General features: G+C 54.5%; 5 protein-coding genes across 5 annotated transcripts; 3 read left to right on the top strand and 2 right to left on the bottom strand.

The window, feature by feature from the left end:
* MONBRDRAFT_1417 (uncharacterized protein) lies at nt 1-1,617 on the bottom strand (the record flags this gene model as incomplete). Its single annotated transcript, XM_001744459.1, has 5 exons — nt 1-486; nt 634-819; nt 1,002-1,024; nt 1,164-1,427; nt 1,548-1,617. Coding segments are annotated over 5 exons (1,029 nt in total), but the record flags the coding sequence as incomplete, so codon positions are not given.
* A 2,587-nt stretch (nt 1,618-4,204) lies between these two features.
* On the top strand, nt 4,205-4,783 carry MONBRDRAFT_24263 (uncharacterized protein; the record flags this gene model as incomplete). Its single annotated transcript, XM_001744658.1, has 1 exon — nt 4,205-4,783. One exon carries the CDS (start codon nt 4,205-4,207, stop codon nt 4,781-4,783), a length of 579 nt encoding a protein of 192 aa, XP_001744710.1.
* Nucleotides 4,784-6,385: 1,602 nt separating this feature from the next.
* Nucleotides 6,386-8,248, top strand: MONBRDRAFT_1381 (uncharacterized protein; the record flags this gene model as incomplete). The annotated part of the gene is made up of 9 exons (XM_001744657.1): nt 6,386-6,437; nt 6,551-6,644; nt 6,730-6,848; nt 6,969-7,075; nt 7,216-7,320; nt 7,446-7,538; nt 7,655-7,734; nt 7,845-8,012; nt 8,104-8,248. Coding segments are annotated over 9 exons (963 nt in total), but the record flags the coding sequence as incomplete, so codon positions are not given.
* A 366-nt stretch (nt 8,249-8,614) lies between these two features.
* MONBRDRAFT_31864 (uncharacterized protein) lies at nt 8,615-14,084 on the bottom strand (the record flags this gene model as incomplete). The annotated part of the gene is made up of 15 exons (XM_001744458.1): nt 8,615-9,206; nt 9,307-9,367; nt 9,457-9,567; nt 9,694-9,800; nt 9,900-9,980; nt 10,069-10,134; nt 10,240-10,319; nt 10,423-10,804; nt 11,016-11,152; nt 11,288-11,485; nt 11,625-11,722; nt 11,888-12,266; nt 12,347-13,678; nt 13,794-13,876; nt 13,954-14,084. The coding sequence occupies 15 exons, from the start codon at nt 14,082-14,084 to the stop codon at nt 9,036-9,038; spliced, it is 3,417 nt and encodes a 1,138-aa protein (XP_001744510.1). The 3' UTR covers nt 8,615-9,035.
* Nucleotides 14,085-15,193: 1,109 nt separating this feature from the next.
* On the top strand, nt 15,194-18,005 carry MONBRDRAFT_31863 (uncharacterized protein; the record flags this gene model as incomplete). Its single annotated transcript, XM_001744656.1, has 9 exons — nt 15,194-15,554; nt 15,998-16,060; nt 16,149-16,244; nt 16,354-16,439; nt 16,614-16,664; nt 16,739-16,813; nt 16,905-17,190; nt 17,351-17,517; nt 17,793-18,005. The coding sequence occupies 9 exons, from the start codon at nt 15,194-15,196 to the stop codon at nt 17,829-17,831; spliced, it is 1,224 nt and encodes a 407-aa protein (XP_001744708.1). The 3' UTR covers nt 17,832-18,005.
* Nucleotides 18,006-18,214: the final 209 nt, after the last annotated feature.

Genomic DNA, 18,214 nt, shown 5'->3' with positions numbered 1-18,214 from the left:
ACGACATACCGTGCCAAATTGAAGCGTGCCCACAGTCTCTGCCAGGTTGCTATCAGCAGGGCTCACGTTCACAAAGACGCAGGTCTTGGCATCACCGCCCAAGCTATCTTCAAGAATGTGGGTCAGCTTGCAGTTTCGATACGGCACGTGGCCCTGGCCAGAGCGCAAGCTCCCAAAGACTTGACCCAGGGAGGAGAGGCTCTTATTAATGGCCGCGGCCTCCACCAGGCGTTGCCCAGTCGCGTCGGTCTTGGCCACGCGTTCAGAGCCCGCCAGATCCACAAGCGTGAGCTTGCCACGCGTAATTTCCCCTGACACGGAGTCACGCCCCATGGTATAAATTTGCAGCAGCAGATGGGAGCGCGAACTGTGCGAATTCATCTTGGTCGACGCGACATGGCGGTTGTTGTCGCCATCGGCCAAGGCTTGCAACACTTCCGCCTCTGTTTTCACCGGTCGCTTGATCAGGTCTGCGACAAATGGCAGCTTGGTCTTTGGATCGAGCCGAATGTCGCACTCTGAAGGTAGGTGTCGCGGGACAGAACATTGGTATTGCGGGCCAATGAGACTCAACAGGCTGAACGAGCGAGTGCACACGCCAGCAGCCCACCCGGCTGTAGCCAAGCCCTCAACGCCAACCTCGAGTGTTGACTTACTGTTATCCGACACGTCAGTAGAGAGCAGGTCAATGATCTTCTCGTTGTAAATCTCCATGAGCGAGACCTGCATCTCGTATTCAATGTGCTCGCGCTCACTCATGATGCGGATCAGCTCTTTAACCGCGCGCCGGTTCACACCAGGATTCTCTGGCGTGCCCATCTATCGGGAGGGCACAACAACAACAACGATGATGATGATGACGATGATGATTGATCGCACACGTACGCAAACGCATGCATTACAATAAAAAAAAAAAATTTAAAAAAAAAATGGCGCCGAGCCTGCACGGCCCTGACAAGACAAAATAGTCGGCCCAAGTGAAAGCGGCAAATCAGCCTTACCATGGTATATGTCTTGCCCGAGCCTAGCATCGCCAAGTGGCGGAAGATGACAACGGCACCAAGAGCCAAGGTTGAGATTGCGCCATTGCCAGCGTACAAGGGCCACGGGCTCCAAATCGGATTATCGGGTCGCACCAACACCGGATTGAAATGTGAACGCACCTGTTTGCCCGTAAGCAATGAGGCAGACGTTGTACCCATCAACACAGCTTGTGATGATGGCCTCAGTGTCCAAGAACACTTCTTCCTGTGTGCTATCAGGGCCAAACACGCGCTCAAACTCAAACGTCTTTGCCAAGCCCGCTTCAGACTTTGTGTTGGGGCAGCTCACTTGGGTCGCGCCCCCCAAATTCTTCTCGTCGGGGAAGCTCAGTGCGCACGAAACACGATCGTCTCGGCGTACTCGGCAAAAGACGCGGATGTTGCCTGTGTAACGGTCCGAGGCAACCACAAAAGTCAGAGCAACGCCAAAGAACGGCACATTCACACACTGCCGCCAAAATCACGACCATCAGCCACAACCGCAACAGCAAATGATGCTCTGACCGCGAATCTCCTGCAATTGATTATATAAAAGCTTTCTTTGCCGAAATTCATAACGATATTTGGAGCGCAGGTCAGCCGTGGCCTCTTCGATGGCCACAGCCGCCTTATCTTGCAGACTGCGGGAGGTAGCGACCAGTTGGGCCGAGAAGGCGTCTACCAACTGCTCCTTCACACTCTCCTTGAGCACCTTGTAGTTGCCGCGCAGCTCAATGGCCGTTTCGCGCAGCGAACCCAGAAGAGAGGCCATGCCCTGCGCCCGCTGGCGGTGTGCTTGTGCTGCCTGCGCCGAATCAGCTGCCTCCGTCTGCAATACCTCGAGCTGTTGTCGGGAGCTCTCGAGCTCCAGCTGTAGCGTTGTATTCTTCTCGCGGGCCTCGGCTAACGCGGCATCACGTGCCTGGAGCGTTTGCTGCAGATCGCCGCCACCTCGTACGCCCTCCAATTCGACAATCTACGAAAGAAAACGAGGACCAAAAGCAAGATGTACCCATGAGCATCCGGACATCCACCCTGTGCACGCTTTCTCCAGGGGGGGTCTCATCGAGAGAAACATAGGGGCGCATCACGCGATGCCTCGGATAGCCCTTACTGCTTCATCATATTGTTGCTGAAGCTGCTCGGCCTTTAACTTCCAAGACTCCGCAGCCACTGAATTCTCCGTCTGTTCGGCATGCATAGCTCGCTTGGCCGCATCGTTGCTGTCCTGAAGCTGCAACAGCTCGGCCTGTGCATCCGCCAACAGCTGTTTGCGGTGCTCAGCGAGATTGTTCTTGGACTCAATCTCCTGTTGCAAGGCGTGGGCTGCGGCGCGTTGCTCAGCCAATTCCTGTTGCAACGCTTCGACCTGTCGTTGTGCCTCTTCCCAGCTCGGCACGGTTCCCTGATTGTAGGTGCCGGGGAGAATTCAAGTGTGCAGCAGTCACGGTGAGAAGATCCTCGTCCGTCCGCAGCAACGCTGCCAGGGTTGATTGGGAGGAGGCAAGGTGTACAAAGCGATGATCCCCTACCGGGTAGCGGCCTCGACGCTTGCGCGGTTGGGTCGGCGCGGTGGTGCCCTCTTGAGAGGCCCACGCGGCGCCAGCGGGCTGGCCACTGGCATCCAGCATCAAAGCAGACTGCTCCTCCGACTCGCGGTCGGCCATAACGACATCTGGATGATAACCAGACATGCGAAGCGCGTAAAGAATTTCCCGAGTGGAGGTCCACCGTGGAAACCGCTCTTGGATGCTGGCCACCACAGCAGCCACGGCCGGCACGTGAAGCTCGAGGGCCACGGGCATGGCACACCATTCACCAGCATTGTGATCGAAAAAGAGGCGCTCACCGTCTTCGACCACACACTCATACTCTTCACCCGTCAACGGATGCATGACGAGGGCATCTTGGAGCAGCAGGTCGCGATCACTAAGCAACTGGCCACCGGAGGTGGCCGGGTCGCCATTAAGCGCGTCATCGCTGTGGCCTACTCGCACGATGGAGTCCTCCCATTCGGCGGGCAACGCAAACCACTCTCCCGACTCGAAATCGAGGTAGAGGCGAGCCCCGGTGCGGTCGTCGAAGCAGGTCGTCAACACGGTCCCGTCGGTTAGTTCAACGTCCTCAAACTGCTGCGTCTCCACGACGTGGCGGTTGGTGAAGTCGGCCGGCCGGTCGTAGGTCATGGCACGGGCTTGAGTATCATAATAGGCGGGCAGTGAGTCGGGATCATCGTCAAAGTACATGCCAAACCACTGCCATCCCGGCTCGTCATCGGCGCGCCGCGCCGCGCAGTACATGTCGATCACGCGCCGTATGAGGGGATCAAAGCGCACGCGAGTGACGCCATCCACCTGGGGATCCTTGTACTCCTCAAACATGGCTTCAGCATCGACGCGGGAGAGGCGCAGGTCGAGTGTCTGGGAAAGAATGAGGTTGACAAACTCGGTTTGAGAGAGCACCTCATCCTGATCAAGATCAGCGCGGTGAAAGATGTAGCTCATGTACTTTTGCAAGAGTCGCTCCATGTCTACCGCACCAATGTTGGACCCGGCCTCAGCATCGATAGACTCGGCCGGATTGGTTGCTTCTGAGCTCCGATCTGTCTCGGCAGAGGCTGGCGGTAAAGCAGAACGCGAGTTTGACTGGCTTGCCGGCTGTGGCCGGGGCGAGACAGATCGCGTTCGCGGAGTACCATGTGTACTGAGTGCATCAGACGTGCGGCTCTTATCGCGTCGCGTTGTGTGGACATTCGTGGTGACATCTGACACAACGGGGCGCGGCGAGGCGTCCGGTGTGAGAATGGCATGCTCGATGGGGAGAGGTCGCTTTTCGGGACTCGGGGATTTGTTGCTGCTGCTGCCATTCTCTTTAGGCGAGCTAGGGGCATCGGGCTCTACTGGTCCATTGCTGTCGGGTTTGGTGCGGCGACGGGTAGACTGCCGCGAGCTGGTCCGGCCAGACTGTGACTTGCTAGCACCCGATCCCATGATCACAGGTGTCCAAGTCAACGGGCCGGCGGACAGGTTGTGAACAGCATTCGGTGCGCCCCTTGCTTGCACGGGCAGCGATCAATAAATAGAGACGGATGGGGTGCTTAAGGTGAATGTGCAGACGTAAAAGAATGATGCAAACCCGCCCTCACAGACGCGGTGAGGCCAATCGATCAAATCAAAGGGAGCATGCGGATCCAAGAGCTAATGCGCGATGCCTGTGGACCACCGCACACTAGCGCCGAGGTAGGCGGCAGGGTGAGCCGGCGCTCTCACCCCTGTACGTTCAGGATACCGACCCGAGTGCGCGCACCCGGCAGCAATGACACCATGAATGAGTCTACTCTGCCAACAGGAACAAACAGCACCGGTCGTACGTGCGTGTGTGTGCGCGCGTGTGTGTGTTCGTCGGGGGAGCACGACTCAAACGGCCCCCGCCCCCACTCGCCAACCAAACAACAACTCACACACACACAGCCGTCCGCCACCAAACAACAACAACATCACCCCAAAATGCAAAGTATTTTACTTTTCGCCATTTTCAAAGACTATGTAAGAAGTATTATACTTTTAAGTGTGCCAGGCACCTGCCTCACAAGCCCCTCTCTCTCTCTCTCTCTTTTTCCTTTGTGTCTTTGCTCTGACCAAACCAATTCATTCTCTCTCTCTCTCTCTCTCTCTCTCTCTCTCTCTCTCTCTCTCTCTCTCTCTCTCTCTCTCTCTCTCACTCTCACTGACACACTTTACTTCATTGTGGCGTCATTTTGAAAGGGGTGTAACATCATCAAAACAAAGGATCAAGTGGCTGACATTCTGAGGTTTGTGTTGCTTTTCTCAGACTTGATGCAGTTTTACACGTGTGGTCTGACCGAGTTTGTGCCGGTCCGCTTGATCTTGTGGTAGTTTGGCTGACTTGACGGTGGCAGCGCCCCCGGTCGGCGGTGCACCTGCTTGACGAGCTGCGACAGCGCCCACTCGCTGGCTTCCTGAGGCCTCTGGTCTAGTGTGCTACAAATCTATTGATCGACTGCTCTGGAACGCGCTGCTCCTCCCCATCCTTGGGTGGGCAACCGGTGCCTGCGCCGTCAGTGACCTGTTGATGCCCTCGCGCCGCGCAGCCACCTGACTGCAAGCAAGTCCGCTTGCTTGACGCGGCGTCGAGTGAGGCCCACGGCGAGTCATGGATGGGCCCCGGCGCTCAAGTCGCCACGCTGCGAGACCCGCGGTCGCAAGAGACGGAACTGCCGCAACAGCGGCAGTGCCCATGGACACTGACAACGAGCTGCACTTTGAAGATGCCCAGAGCGCGCTGTGGCCCAACAACGGTGACGAAGAAGGTGCCAATGGCGATGCCAGCTCGAGTGATGACTTGACCGACACAATTGATGATGATGAAGACGATGACGACGACGGTGACGAGGAGGAAGAGGATCTCGTGGAGGACAGCAATGAGGAAGATCACGCTTTGGAAGCAGCCCTGCTAGAGCGTCTGGAAGTACAAGAACCGGCGGCTTTACAGTTCTTGCTTCGCTACTTGCTGCCTCGTCAAGACGCGTGAGTGGCTCGCAACGTGCAGCTCAAAGAACGCATACCCGCATTTGCCGCCTTCCACAGCCCTTTGGTCCCCAACTTGCTCTGAGCCCTAGACTCATGACCAGGTGCTTCCCATGTCTACATAGAGCAAGCGATGATAACGAGTTTGTACCTGAGCATGAACTTCAAAACCAAACAGGGGGCGCTTTCACATCAGGTGCGACCACGGAAATATGTCTTGCGCAGCGACCAGGTCATCATGACAACTGTATCAGCATGCCGGACGTCACCCATCGCTATTTGGTTGCGGCAGGGCTCGAACATGACTTACGTCGACCGGACACACACCGCCAGGTGCGCCCACTTTTGGCATCTTCAAATTGCAACATAGCACTTTGAAGCCATCGACCTGCGTCCGGCGTTGACTTTGTGTCCATACCTGACCCTGCCAACGTGCTTGACCATAGCTCAAGCAAGCACCGTATGCCAAGAAGGTCATGCAACAACTGGGATACAAGGCCACGTCCAGTCTTCCCTCGTCCACCAGTTTGTTCCAGCTGCTTCAAGCCGTGCGTTCCACTTGGTTGATCAAACGTCCAGCGCCCGCCGACTCGTGCTGCCGTTGCTTTCCGAGGTCCTTTTCTTCTTGCGTGTGCCTAATCTACGCGTTCTCGCGACGCTCTCTTCATGAATGCCGCTGGACGTGCAATACGACAGAGAAATCGCAACATCATTGCCAAACCCGCCGCTGGCCGCGCGGAAAATCGTCGCCTCACGTCAGGTTTCGTGCCTCAACCGCGCAAGACCCGCACATTGATCGACCTTGAAGATCATCCGTTCTGTGGTACCTACAGCGAGGACGGCAACATTTTCATGTCTGCTTGTCAAGGTTTGTGCCAGGCTCACATGACACATGAATCTTTCATTCCCCGGCGTCATGTGCTTGCCAGACGTTCTCACTATCGAGCCCTTGCGCGGCCGGAAAAACTTGCACCATGTCAGATGGCATGCTCCGTCTCTATGATGCACGAGGTTCAGAATTTAGGCTTACGGCAGCCGTGCAAGCCCGCGATGTTGGCTGGGCCATTGTTGACACGTATGTTCACTTGCCATGCTCTACCCTCAGACAACACCCCTGCCCACTTACCTGCCCGTATTCCCACATGGCGCGTTGTCAACAGCTGCTACTCGCCGGATCAGCACTTTTTGATTTATTCCTCTTGGAGTCATTTTGTGCACCTCATCACCCTGGATGGCAGTCGGCACGAAGCCCTCGACGTTGCTGGAGATCTGGCCCAAGGTATTAGCGGGTGCATGCATGGCTAGCCAGTGTCAACTCTTATTTTTTAAACCATGCCAAAGCATGCTTCACCCAGCACTTCACCGTTGTCTTTTGCGTCCTCTTGTTCTACTCTGCTAGCTGGCTCGGTTTGCCCATTCAGCATTCGCTTTTCCAATGATTCACGCGAGATTATCGGCGGCACCAACCACGCCTCCATTTTCATTTATGACTGCGTTCGGGATACGGTATGGCTGGCTTCGTTGATGCCCTTGCTCACAATCGTCGACGACAGACTAACCATCGGTGCACGTGTGAGCATGGCGCCGTTTCATTGGCCTGGCAACCTCATGTCATTGATGCCCTGTTGGCTATCCGCCATTGACAGCGTCCAGTAGCCATATCAGCACATGAAGATGACGTCAACGCCGTGGCATTTCTTGACGATTCATCCAACCTCTTTGTCACCGGATCAGACGATTGCCTCTGCAAGGTATTTAACGCCACACACCCTGCTTGAAGGTCGGAGCCTGGGCGTTACCCGCTTTAAGGGCGAACAGTCATAGACAATTAAAAATTGCTTGCCCGGTTCTCCCAATGCCAACTTTTGTGATTTAGGTCTGGGATCGTAGGATCGTCGACGACGAACGTGACGAGCCTGTGGGCGTTTTTCGGGGACACAGCCATGGCATCACATATATTGATCCCAAGGTGAATGTTCATGTTTGTGCCTGAATTTACCTTTTGCCGCAAATACATGCGTCCCTTGAATCGCTGCCCCTCCCTCCTCTGACTGTTCTTCCGCGCCCTGTCCTCCTTCTATATAGGGCGATGGACGGCACTTCATTTCTCAGAGCAAAGATTGCAGCATCAAGCTGTGGGACCTACGAAGGGTATGTTCCGCCCGGTCATCACCAACGCGCTGCTGCGCTGCTTTGCCAACGCTGCTGCTACTGCTGCCGCCGCTGCTCAAGACAATCTCATTCCCTTTTTGCGTTGGATACAGATGAGTGACAGGCACACCGCAGCCCCACGTGTGGCTCTCTCAGATTATCGTTGGGGCATCTCCGGCCGGCCTCAGCGCCAACTCCGTGATGACACCTCACTCATGACATATCGGGATCATGTTGTGGCTCGTACACTCATCCGGGCACGCTTTTCACCCGAGTTCAGCACAGGGCAAAAGTAAGCGTCCTCTCACGCCGCCTCATGCCGGCATGGTACTCAATAACATATCCAACTCGGCCATTGACCCTTGTGTGCATCCCACCCACAGGTACATTTATTCGGGCTCTGCAAACGGCTGTATCTACGTCTATGACAGTTTAACTGGAAAGGTAGCATCACGGCTTAAGCCCCATGCGGACACCATTGTCCGAGACGTATCATGGCACCCCTTCAAACCTTACATTGTTTCCTCGGGCGTAAGTTGATGAGCAATGCGTACTGTGCAGACATCCCATGCTGTGCAGAACTTTGCTTGTCTACTCCTCCCTCACGCTTCTTCGCTCGTCTGTCCGAATTATATAGTGGGACAATCGCCTGGTTATGTCTTCTTTCGATCTTTGCACGGACAACGATTAAGCTTCCTTCTGTTTGTTGGGCCACTCTGTGCCAGTAATGGCTGTGCTCGTTCAAATAAATCTTCGGTTGGACGACCTTCTTGCGGCCTTCCAAGAACGTCTTCCCGCATGTGTGCCACAAGTCAATAATTCATACCTTTAGTAGGAGTTGCTCATCATTCTCGTCAATCCCTTGTCTTCGGCCTTTGCGTGGTTAGAAAAAGTCAAAGCATCTTATCGATTCAGGCTTTCATGCTTTACGATGCTTTTCATATGAGGATCAGCAAGTATATCTGAACCCAATACTTTTGACACCACGATCGCTACATCCATTCAGCTGTCAGTGGTGTTCTTGCCATCTGCAGGATGAAGAGGTCGCAAACAGCCGTCATATTCGGCCTTCCTACTAACTAAGTGTGCTGCCGCGGCAACACCCACCGCGGAACAAAGCAAAAAAAAAAACGAAAAACGAAAAACGAAAAACACGAACACAGAAACACGAAAACAACAAAGCGATGTTGATAGGAACTTTGCCGAGAACAATGGGTAAGAGACCCCTATGTACGGTCTCACTGTTCCGGCTGTATTAGCGGCCGGCGCGAATGTCAACATTAGCTTAAACACCAACATAACCGACCATCTATAGCTATGACTGGTGCATTTGCTCGCTCAGGCCACCATCATAAGAGGCGGCACGAGTGGCAAAGTTTGAAGAACCGCTTTCGAAAGTTGACGAGGGCGGTGGCACACCATTGCCAACCAGGTTGACCCGCTGAATGGGAGGGCCGTACTCGATGCCCAAGTCTTCACAGGCTTTCTGTAAAGATTGAAAGAGGCAGGACATCAGAGGCAGGACATCAGAGGCCGGCCGTGAACCATGCGAGTCAGGCAAGCCGATTTTTTTTTGAATCACGTACGCGCATTGCAGCGGTGATAATGTTTCGCCGAATGACATGCTCGCCATTTTGCCAGTTAGTCCTGTCCCGCGTCAAAAACACTTGAATAAGAGGCGGCTTCGAAAATCAAGGGGCGCGCACAGGGAGCACAAGATGAATCAACAAACGAACCGTTGGGCAGAAATCATGTGAATCACGAGTTTGTTGGCATCCTCGATGCGATCCAGAAGGAAAAAGGACCGCGCATCATGGAAATCAAAGGGATGCGCCCGCAAGGTCTCTCTGCACCAGGTGCGTGTCCACGAGAAGATGATACGCAGATTAGGCGGGCGTGGTAAGCAGGCAGCCCACCAAGCCGGGAGCACTCCACCACACTTGAAACAACAGGTTTCTGCAGCAAAAACATACCGCCAGCGTTCTTCGAGGAGACGCAGTTTCTCAGATGATGTGCGCACTGAAACAGAAAACTTGGTTTGTTCCCACATCATGCCACTCCGGTGAACGTTAAAGATCGTCTATCTCACACAGTCAGGCGCAAAACGAATGAGGCATGGATCAAGCCAACGACACTCCACGAGGGCAAGGGTGCTTGCTGCTCAGGCAAAGCAGCTGACCTTGTTATAGAGGTCGTGATTAGGTATAGTGACCACCAAGCCGTTCCAAACTGTGAAAACCGTATAGTGAAGCTCCATTTTCTATCACGAGAAAATACCAAGCCAGGTCGATCCTTGTGAGCATTGCAACCTGACAAACCATGACATACGGACGGCCACCAGCACGCACCTGGACATATAAGGGTTCGCTGTACCCTTGAATCTCGACGCGATCCCCGGCATCAAAAGGTGCACGCTACAGCACCGATCCATCACGAATTGAGCCGAGCGTTCATCGGGTGGCGTGAAGTCTGGGCACACGACCATGAACATCGGGCCATTGTCCGTAAGTTGCGCTTACCACAAAAAGCAGCACGAAGGACTGAAAAACATGCTTGCAGGTGTCAGAGAAGATGAAGGAGAGGCCCAAGATGGTTGTTCCTGAGGAGGGCAAGCAATAAGACGAACAAGTCAGTGAGGGAACCTGGTGTGTCATCTGATGTCAAAGGGCGCTTCGAACGAGCCAACACGAGTTGCGCCGCACCTGCGGTCAGGGCGATGTCGGCGAGTTCTCCGGTGGAAAAGCCCACGAGCACGACCAAAAAGGTCAGGACAGCCTGAACGTTGATCAGAAAGGCGTTGATGGCATGGATGATCGAGTCGAGGTCGCCCAGCGAGTGGGCCAGGTTCTTGCGGCCCAAAAACACCTCCACGACACAGGTCATCAGCTGTTCTCGAGTCAGCTTGCCGGTTTTGCTCGGATCCAAAATGCGCTCAGCGTGGCTGCGCAGCTTGGACTCTGGGGGAAACTGGTCCAAAAGTGTTGAAACACGAATTGTGGCATCAGGAAGATTGATGATCTCGGTACGCAGATCGCGAACCCCAGAGTACCAGTCAAAGAGAGCCGAACCCAAATATCGGGCATCCTAGCGCAAGATTAAGAGATCCAAACCAAACGAGAATTGAGAGTGTATCAGCGGAAAAAAAAATAAATAAATAAATAAATAAATAAATAAATAAATAAATAAATCAAGACAGCGGGGGGCGATAGGGGCTGTTGTTCCTTTCCTTCTTCCTCCGGAAGCATTCTTTCAATGGTGACAGAGGGCTCCCTTTGTCTTCGAACAGACCGTGTACCTTGATGGAGCGGATTTGTTTCGTGCGACGGCACACCATCATGGGCATGCGCTGCACGGTATCTGCGTCAGCAAGCAGTTTATCCATATCAATCTCGCTGTTCGTGCTGCGAGGGAACTTCCGCGAGTTGAGGGCATCTGTACAACACGACAGGCCATGAGGAGGCGCATTAGATAAGTTTGGGCTGCTGCTCCAAGCTCAACTTAAAACACAGGCAGATTGTAGAGACGAGCAGGCGAGATTGGGAAGAAGTAATGGCCATTTGAGCGTACTGGGGTTGCCGAAAATGTTGACGTGGTCTTCAACGTGATCTACACGTTGAGAGGCCGTTGATTCCGTCTCTTGTCGATTCTGACTAACGGAAAGTGCCGAAGCCGCCTGCTTCAAGATGGCCTTGGTAGATTTGCCGGGCCCGGCGCTACTGGTAGCTTTCGACTTCCACATGCGAAATTGTTTGCGGCCCTTCTCAGCTACGCCAGCACGTCGGCATCAGGGGTGTGTTGGAGGCAAGACAGGGGCTTCCATTTTCAGGTCATCCCTGGCAACCATATTGGTCTCCTCACGCGAATGGCACTGTGAGAGCCGCCGCATGCAATGCATTATACTTACGATCGGGCGGTGTGCTGGGCGCCGACTTGCTGGCCAAAGCGAACTCAACGGCACGCTTGCGCCGCTTGACTTGCGCCTTAACGCGTGGAGCAATCATTCTACCAACACCAGCGAGAACCAAAGAGTGAGCCGATGGCACCAAGCCCCAAGACTCGGACGCAGAATGCAGCATGAAGACTGGGTCAGGCTTGGCTGAGTGCGTGCACAGACGTGTGACTGAAAGGAGCGAAAAAAAGGACCCAAGAGCAGTGGGCTTTACGAACTTGGGTGAAACGTTCTTGGTCAGGTGGGACATGATCATTGAGGACATGATGGCCTCACGAACACGTTCATGATAGCCCTCGGCGCGACGTTGAAGGGCCACCCGCCGAATCATGTACGCACGACCCATGGGCAAGATGGAGACAATGATGCCGCAGATAAAAAAGCGCTCAATCCACCAAACCTGATCCATGACATTGCGTCGGTAGCCCGGGGGGCGGGCCGGGGGGAAGGGGTCCGAAACAATGAGAACATGAAAGAGGACGGTCGCAGCAATTGCCCAAGCAAAGGTCGTGACGGGCACGCGAAGACCCTCGACGTAGTAGCGCATCATGGCCGGGCCCTTTTTCCGATACATGGCCAGATAAACCATGGTCCAGCCTGAGACAAGGCAATGCCGGCATTTAAGTCAGGCAAGCACGCGGACAGCAATTCGGAGCGCCCAGGCTGCTTGATCTTACCGGCTACATGGACAATAAGATAGACCACAGGCCAGGCCAGGATAATGATTCCCAAGATGAAGGCCCATGCGGTGAAGCTCGTTTGCCCAACGTGTGCATCCGGGGCCAAGAAGCCACACAAAAGACCCGGCAAGACGATGCAAAGAAGAAAGGTGAGGATGAACCATTTGAAGCGGCCAACAACGGCCCAAAAGTGGGCTGCGTCCTCCTCCTCCTCCTCCTCGAAATAGCCACCCTTGCCGACAACAGCGTCCTTGGGGGCATCCGATTCTTGGGGAGTCTTCTCGGACATCTCTGTGGCACCCCTTGTGTTTTGGATCTCCGCGTCGCGCTCCGAAGGCGGGCGTGAATCGTCAAAAGTGTCGCTGCCCCGATAATGAGCGGAGCGTTGGCGACGGTGCTCAAACTCTACAGAGCGTTTGGCTCCACTAGCATCTCGCGGCACTGACCAGGGCACTGGTTGAGCACCCCGTTCTTCCACCATAGAGATGGAACGATAGTGATGAAAGGCTTGTTGCACAACAGGCTGGTCCTGCTCAGACTCGCGGGGGTCCTCGACGTGCACCATTTCCGGAGGCATGTCTCCCACTGACCGGGCGCGAGGCAACAAGGCAGCAGGACTGGCCACACTTTGAGGTTCGGCGCTGCCAGAACGACGAAGCGGTGAGCCTGCAGCGGCAGCGGCGGTGGCAGTTGATGTGACAAACACGCTGTCAACATCCCCAGAGTTGGTTGGGTGTGTTTTCTTCACTGGTGCTGCGTCGTCCCCGGCCTCATGATTATCAGCACCAGCACTCCGGGTGAGGTGATCAAACAAGGCGGCATCATCCGCAGCGAGGCTGGATGTGGGAGGAATAGGCGCGTCGGGAGCATCCAGATTGATAATGGTGGCGGAGGGTGGACCCGAGAGCGGCGTGTTGCAGGTTTCAGTCGAAATGTGTAGCTCGTTGGGCAAATCGGTGGGCGGGGAGGTGTTTTCCGTGGCTTGGCGCTGCAGTAAAGGATGGCGCTGCACGTGGGGAAGCGATGGAGGGTGAGCAAGCTGGGGTCTTTCCTCCTGGCCGTGATGCTCGAGGCCGATGCCGTCACGTGTCAGTTCAAGGCCCCCCTCGCTGCTGGCGGCGCTGCCCCGACTCTCAATGAGATCAGATGTCGGCTGGTCGCCGTTGGTACCGTTGTGCTCCACGGTGCCGGGAGAACCAGCTGACTTGGCATTAACGCTGCTTGATTTGGGGAGAGTATCCCGGAGATGGTCCTTGGAGGCCGATATGTGGCTTGTCCCGGAGAGGCCCTCGACGTTGCCGGCTAAATTGGCAGCCTCGAGCTGGTGGCCTGCCATGCTGGCGGCGCGAACAGATTGCGGACTAGCAACGCAGGACAAGGAAATAAAAAAAGGCGGGATGTGTGGAGCGCATGGGAGAGCACATTGCCGCTGCTATGGGCTTACCTCGATAGATCAGGCGCGGGGCCGGACCGCGTCCGGTGGCCCAAACGGGGAATTGGCGGAATATTATTATTATGCTATTATTACTAAAAAGAGTACGACATGTGCGGGGAGAGTGTTTCCCACAGGCGGGAAAATGTGTTTCCCACGGGCCGTGCCACACCTGCACACAATGTGCAGGCAGGCATCCACAGATGTTGTCCTCTTCTGCCAGGGCTGGGAGACAAACGTGAGTCCCGTGAGAAGCTGCGCCGTTGGCCTGAACCTCATGAGGAGGAGCAAACGGGTACCCATGCCAAGGTACGGTGGCCGCCGCTTCGCATGCACGCGCGGTACCACTCGCTCTACTTTGCCTCCCTCCCAACAGCATCAAGTGCCCCAGAAACCACCAGCCACCGACACCAAGCCACCACAAACCAGCGCCACTGCCCAGACCCACCGCACCAGAAAGGCAGCGAGCGAGCGAGCGACGAGCGACACGTACCAAAAGCCCGAGTCAGCCGAGCCACGAGCACCAGAAAAAGAAAAAAGAGAGAGAGACACACACACACGATGAAGCAATCCTCCTATACACGTAATGTATAGGCATCCACACGCCCTCGCTGGCCATCAAACTCTCTGAGGCTCTGGCTGGGTTGTGGTTCCTTCTCTTTTAAACTACACATGCTCGCACTCTCTCTGAAAGGCCTTTTATTTTACCCTTCTATTGTCTATGCTTTTTGTCATCTCTCTGATTTCATGCTCTCGCGCCTTCTTCCTCTCTCTGTGCACCTCTCTCTGCCCCTCTCTCTGCCCCACTCTTCTTTTGACGGCTTACACACACACGTTGGTCTGGTATGTGATTGTTGTTGCTGTTGAATGCCATTGAGGTTATCGTATCTATTACTAATGTTATTGTAGATTATAAATAAGTTAATGTCGCTTTTCAGAATTTTATGCTTATTATTACCATGGTTAATTATCAGGTTTTTGATGTTAATTATTTGGATGTTGATTGTTAGCTTCGAGTTTATGTCTTTCCAGTACGAGTTTATGTAAGGTGCTACACGTTGGGGCACCACAACGACGTTGTGCAGGTCAACGTTGGGGCAAGCGAACGTCGGGGCCTTGGCAGCGCGGCATTGGCAAGCAACCAGAGCCAAGCCGAAGCCACTGCCTTGAATGCGCCCACGCGATGCGAATGCACGCGAGATTGTGAGGGAGAGAGAGCGAGAGAGACTGGAATTCCAGACCTGATCGCCCTGCCCCCTCGCTGGCGGGCACAATGTCGCAATCACAACTCATCAAGGTCATTTGACAGAATCTTCGAGCGCGACCTCAACCTCCAGCTCTCTTGCTGCTGTTGCCGTGTCCCCAAACGGCTTGAGCCCTCCTCACTGAGTCGGGCAAACACCACACGCAGAATGGGAGGGGTAAAAGAGCGAAAAGAAGGAGCAACTTGTTGCAGTCAAGCCGTGACGCCTCCAAGAAAACCCCACTCCTTCCAATTCATTCCCCGCCGCCGTTCTCTCTCTCTCTCTCTCTCTCTCTCTCTCTCAAACTCTCAAACTCTCTCTCTCTCTCTCAAACTCTCTCTCTCTCTCTCAAACTCTCTCTCTCTCAAACTCTCTCAAACTCTCTCAAACTCTCTCAAACTCTCTCAAACTCTCTCAAACTCTCAAACTCTCTCTCTCAAACTCTCTCAAACTCTCAAACTCTCTCTCTCAAACTCTCTCAAACTCTCTCAAACTCTCTCAAACTCTCTCTCTCTAACCAAACTCTCTCGTAATCTCTCATCTCTCTCTCTAAAAGACGCGACCTTGTGGTGCTTGCGTGCATCCAAAAGAGCCCTGCGCTGAGTCGTGTGTGTACGCTCAGCCGACCAACGACATCAGAAGCCCGATAGTGTTGAAGGCGGCAACTGTATTTTTGGAAAGAAAGAGACGTGCTACTCTAGCAAATATGGCACGGCTGCCCCAATCCCACGCCATCACCATCGCGGCATCAACACTGCTCCTGCTATTGCAAGTGCCAGTCACGCTGGCCGAGACCCTGCGTGAAGAACCCTTGCCAAGTCAATGGCGCCCCTTCTCCGAAACATGTCGCCCCTCGGTCTTTCTCATTGGTGCTCGCAAAGGTCTGCTGTGCTCCCCTTTCCTGATGGCTTGACCAGCACACGCGGGCTAAACGTCCCCCCACCGTCACAACTCCGTCCCTGCTTAAAATAGGTGGCACGACGTCCCTTTTCCACTACCTGACGCATCACCCTGAGACGAGAACCAACATTAATGGTGCGTTACCCGCCATGCACGCTGCGCGCCTAGTCCCTGGGCCCTCATGACGTTGCCCCTGGGGACTCGTATCACTTTGAATGAACAGGCACAAAGGAGTTTCACATTCTTCACCACGGTGGCACTCTTGAAGACTACAATGCACATTTCCCCACGCCGTCGCCATTCCAAACCGACGCCGCAGGTGCCACGCTCGCTGATGCGCATCCCACATGGCGCTCGATCCTCGTCAAATCCACAGCTGAACTCTATCTCAGTTTTTGCTGCTCATTTCCGCCACCTGATCCCATTAGCAACACCCCTGTGCGTGGACGGCTCGGTGTCATCGCTCATCAGCCACGCCGCGCCGCGCCGCCTGCATGACTGGTGTGGATCAAAGGTTAGTCTGACCTGGCTCGCCATATCTACCAGCTTCAGACCCCACCTTGTGTATTCCCGGTGTTCAGTCAGTCAGTCAGTCAGTCAGTCAGTCAGTCAGTCAGTCAGGCACGCACGCACGCACGCACGCACGCAGGCGCAATTTGTGAGGGCCTCTTATCATGCCCATTGCTAGGTCAAGCTGATCGCCGTACTACGCGAGCCTGTCACACGAATCGCCTCCACGGTACGAAGTTGTTTACCTCTGCCCTCTCGCCGTAATCTCTTTCCTGATAGCATACATTGATCCATGCTTGACAGTTTTTAATGCGCCAACGCTTGGGCATCAAGTCTGTCCATCCCGGGACCCCGTTTGGCCCTTGGTTGCACAAGGAGGTGAGACGGGATGCCTGCCTTTCATCATATGCCGACTTGACCCTCGGCGGCTGTGCTGCGTGCCTGGTCGTCTCACTTGTCCAACCTTTAGTTGAACCGTTTTCGACAGCAGGAACGAGCCTGGCCCACTTGGGTTCAGGAAGATCAAGGTGTTGTAGCGCACCTGCATCAGTATGAGAACGAAGCACACCGCCAGTTATTCACCCATGGACCCCATGACTCGCGCTTCAAAATAGAACTGTTTGAGCAAGCTGATAACGTCATTTACGATGGGTTGTACGCCTTTCATTTGGAACGCTGGTTCAAAGTGTTCCCTCGCGACAACTTCCTCATCCTCTTTTACGATGAGCTTTTTGCCAATGGCAACGCTACCGTGGGTCAGTAATCAGCATCGGTCCTCGGGTGAACTGCCATTGCTCCTTGCCAGAGCGAGGTTCAAGGGTGGTGGCCAGGTGAGGCAGCATCTCACCAGCTTGTTGGGGCCTTGCCCATTGCCCGCTCCCACCCTTGACCCGTGCTGATGCTTGACTCGGCTAGCTGGATTGGAGAGGATTTATCGCTTCCTCGGCCTGCCCACGTTACCACCGTCTGATTTGCAACAGATCGTCAGGGTCCACTACAACACACGACTGGACGATCACCACGCACATCCCGAGCTGAGTGATTACCGCGGGGTCGCTTGCAGCACCCTTCGCGCCATTGCGGTATGTTTTTCAAAAGAAGCGCCTTCGTTTCGTGGGATTCATCAAGATGGCTATTCAATTTCTGCCGAGCCAACGCGCCCGCGCAGTAGCATGAGAAAGCTTGTCATCAGTCCGAGGAAAGGATACGCATGATTTCACACGCCCCTCGGCACATGATGGGGAGAAAAACTCAAGTGTAGAAATGTTCCGGGAGCCACAATGCGCCTACATGCGCAACAAAACACCAAACTAGCCGCCTACCATAACCTCCCTCCAATCGCGAACACCTCAAACAGAGAGGGCAAGAAAAACTCAAAAAGGAAAGCAAAACCTAACGCTTAACCATGATAAAGTCGGGTAAATACGAGAAATAAGGGGGAAAAAAATTGTTTATCATCAGAAGTCGTGGTTGCACGCTTCTGGTCATCTCATTAAAAGCTGGTGTGCTTGACAACCGTAGGAGCTTTACCGGCCACACAACGTTGCCTTGCACGCCCTGCTCGGACGTGACTTGCCCTCAGACTGGAACCGAGACGTCGCCTGCAAGGCTTCCGGCTGATCCATGAGTCGGGACAGCGTCACGGCGACGCTCAAGCGTATTGGCTCAACAACTCGACCATGGCTTTCTTATTGGCTGCCCGTGCAACGTCCATGGGTGTGCGCTGAAACGCATCCTTGACGTGCACAGATGCCCCTGCTGCACACAATATTGCAATAG

This window comes from Monosiga brevicollis, genomic scaffold (genome assembly GCF_000002865.3).
Source record: "Monosiga brevicollis MX1 MONBRscaffold_6 genomic scaffold, whole genome shotgun sequence".
Lineage (NCBI taxonomy): Eukaryota > Choanoflagellata > Craspedida > Salpingoecidae > Monosiga > Monosiga brevicollis.
This window is presented reverse-complemented; position numbering and strand designations above follow the sequence as displayed.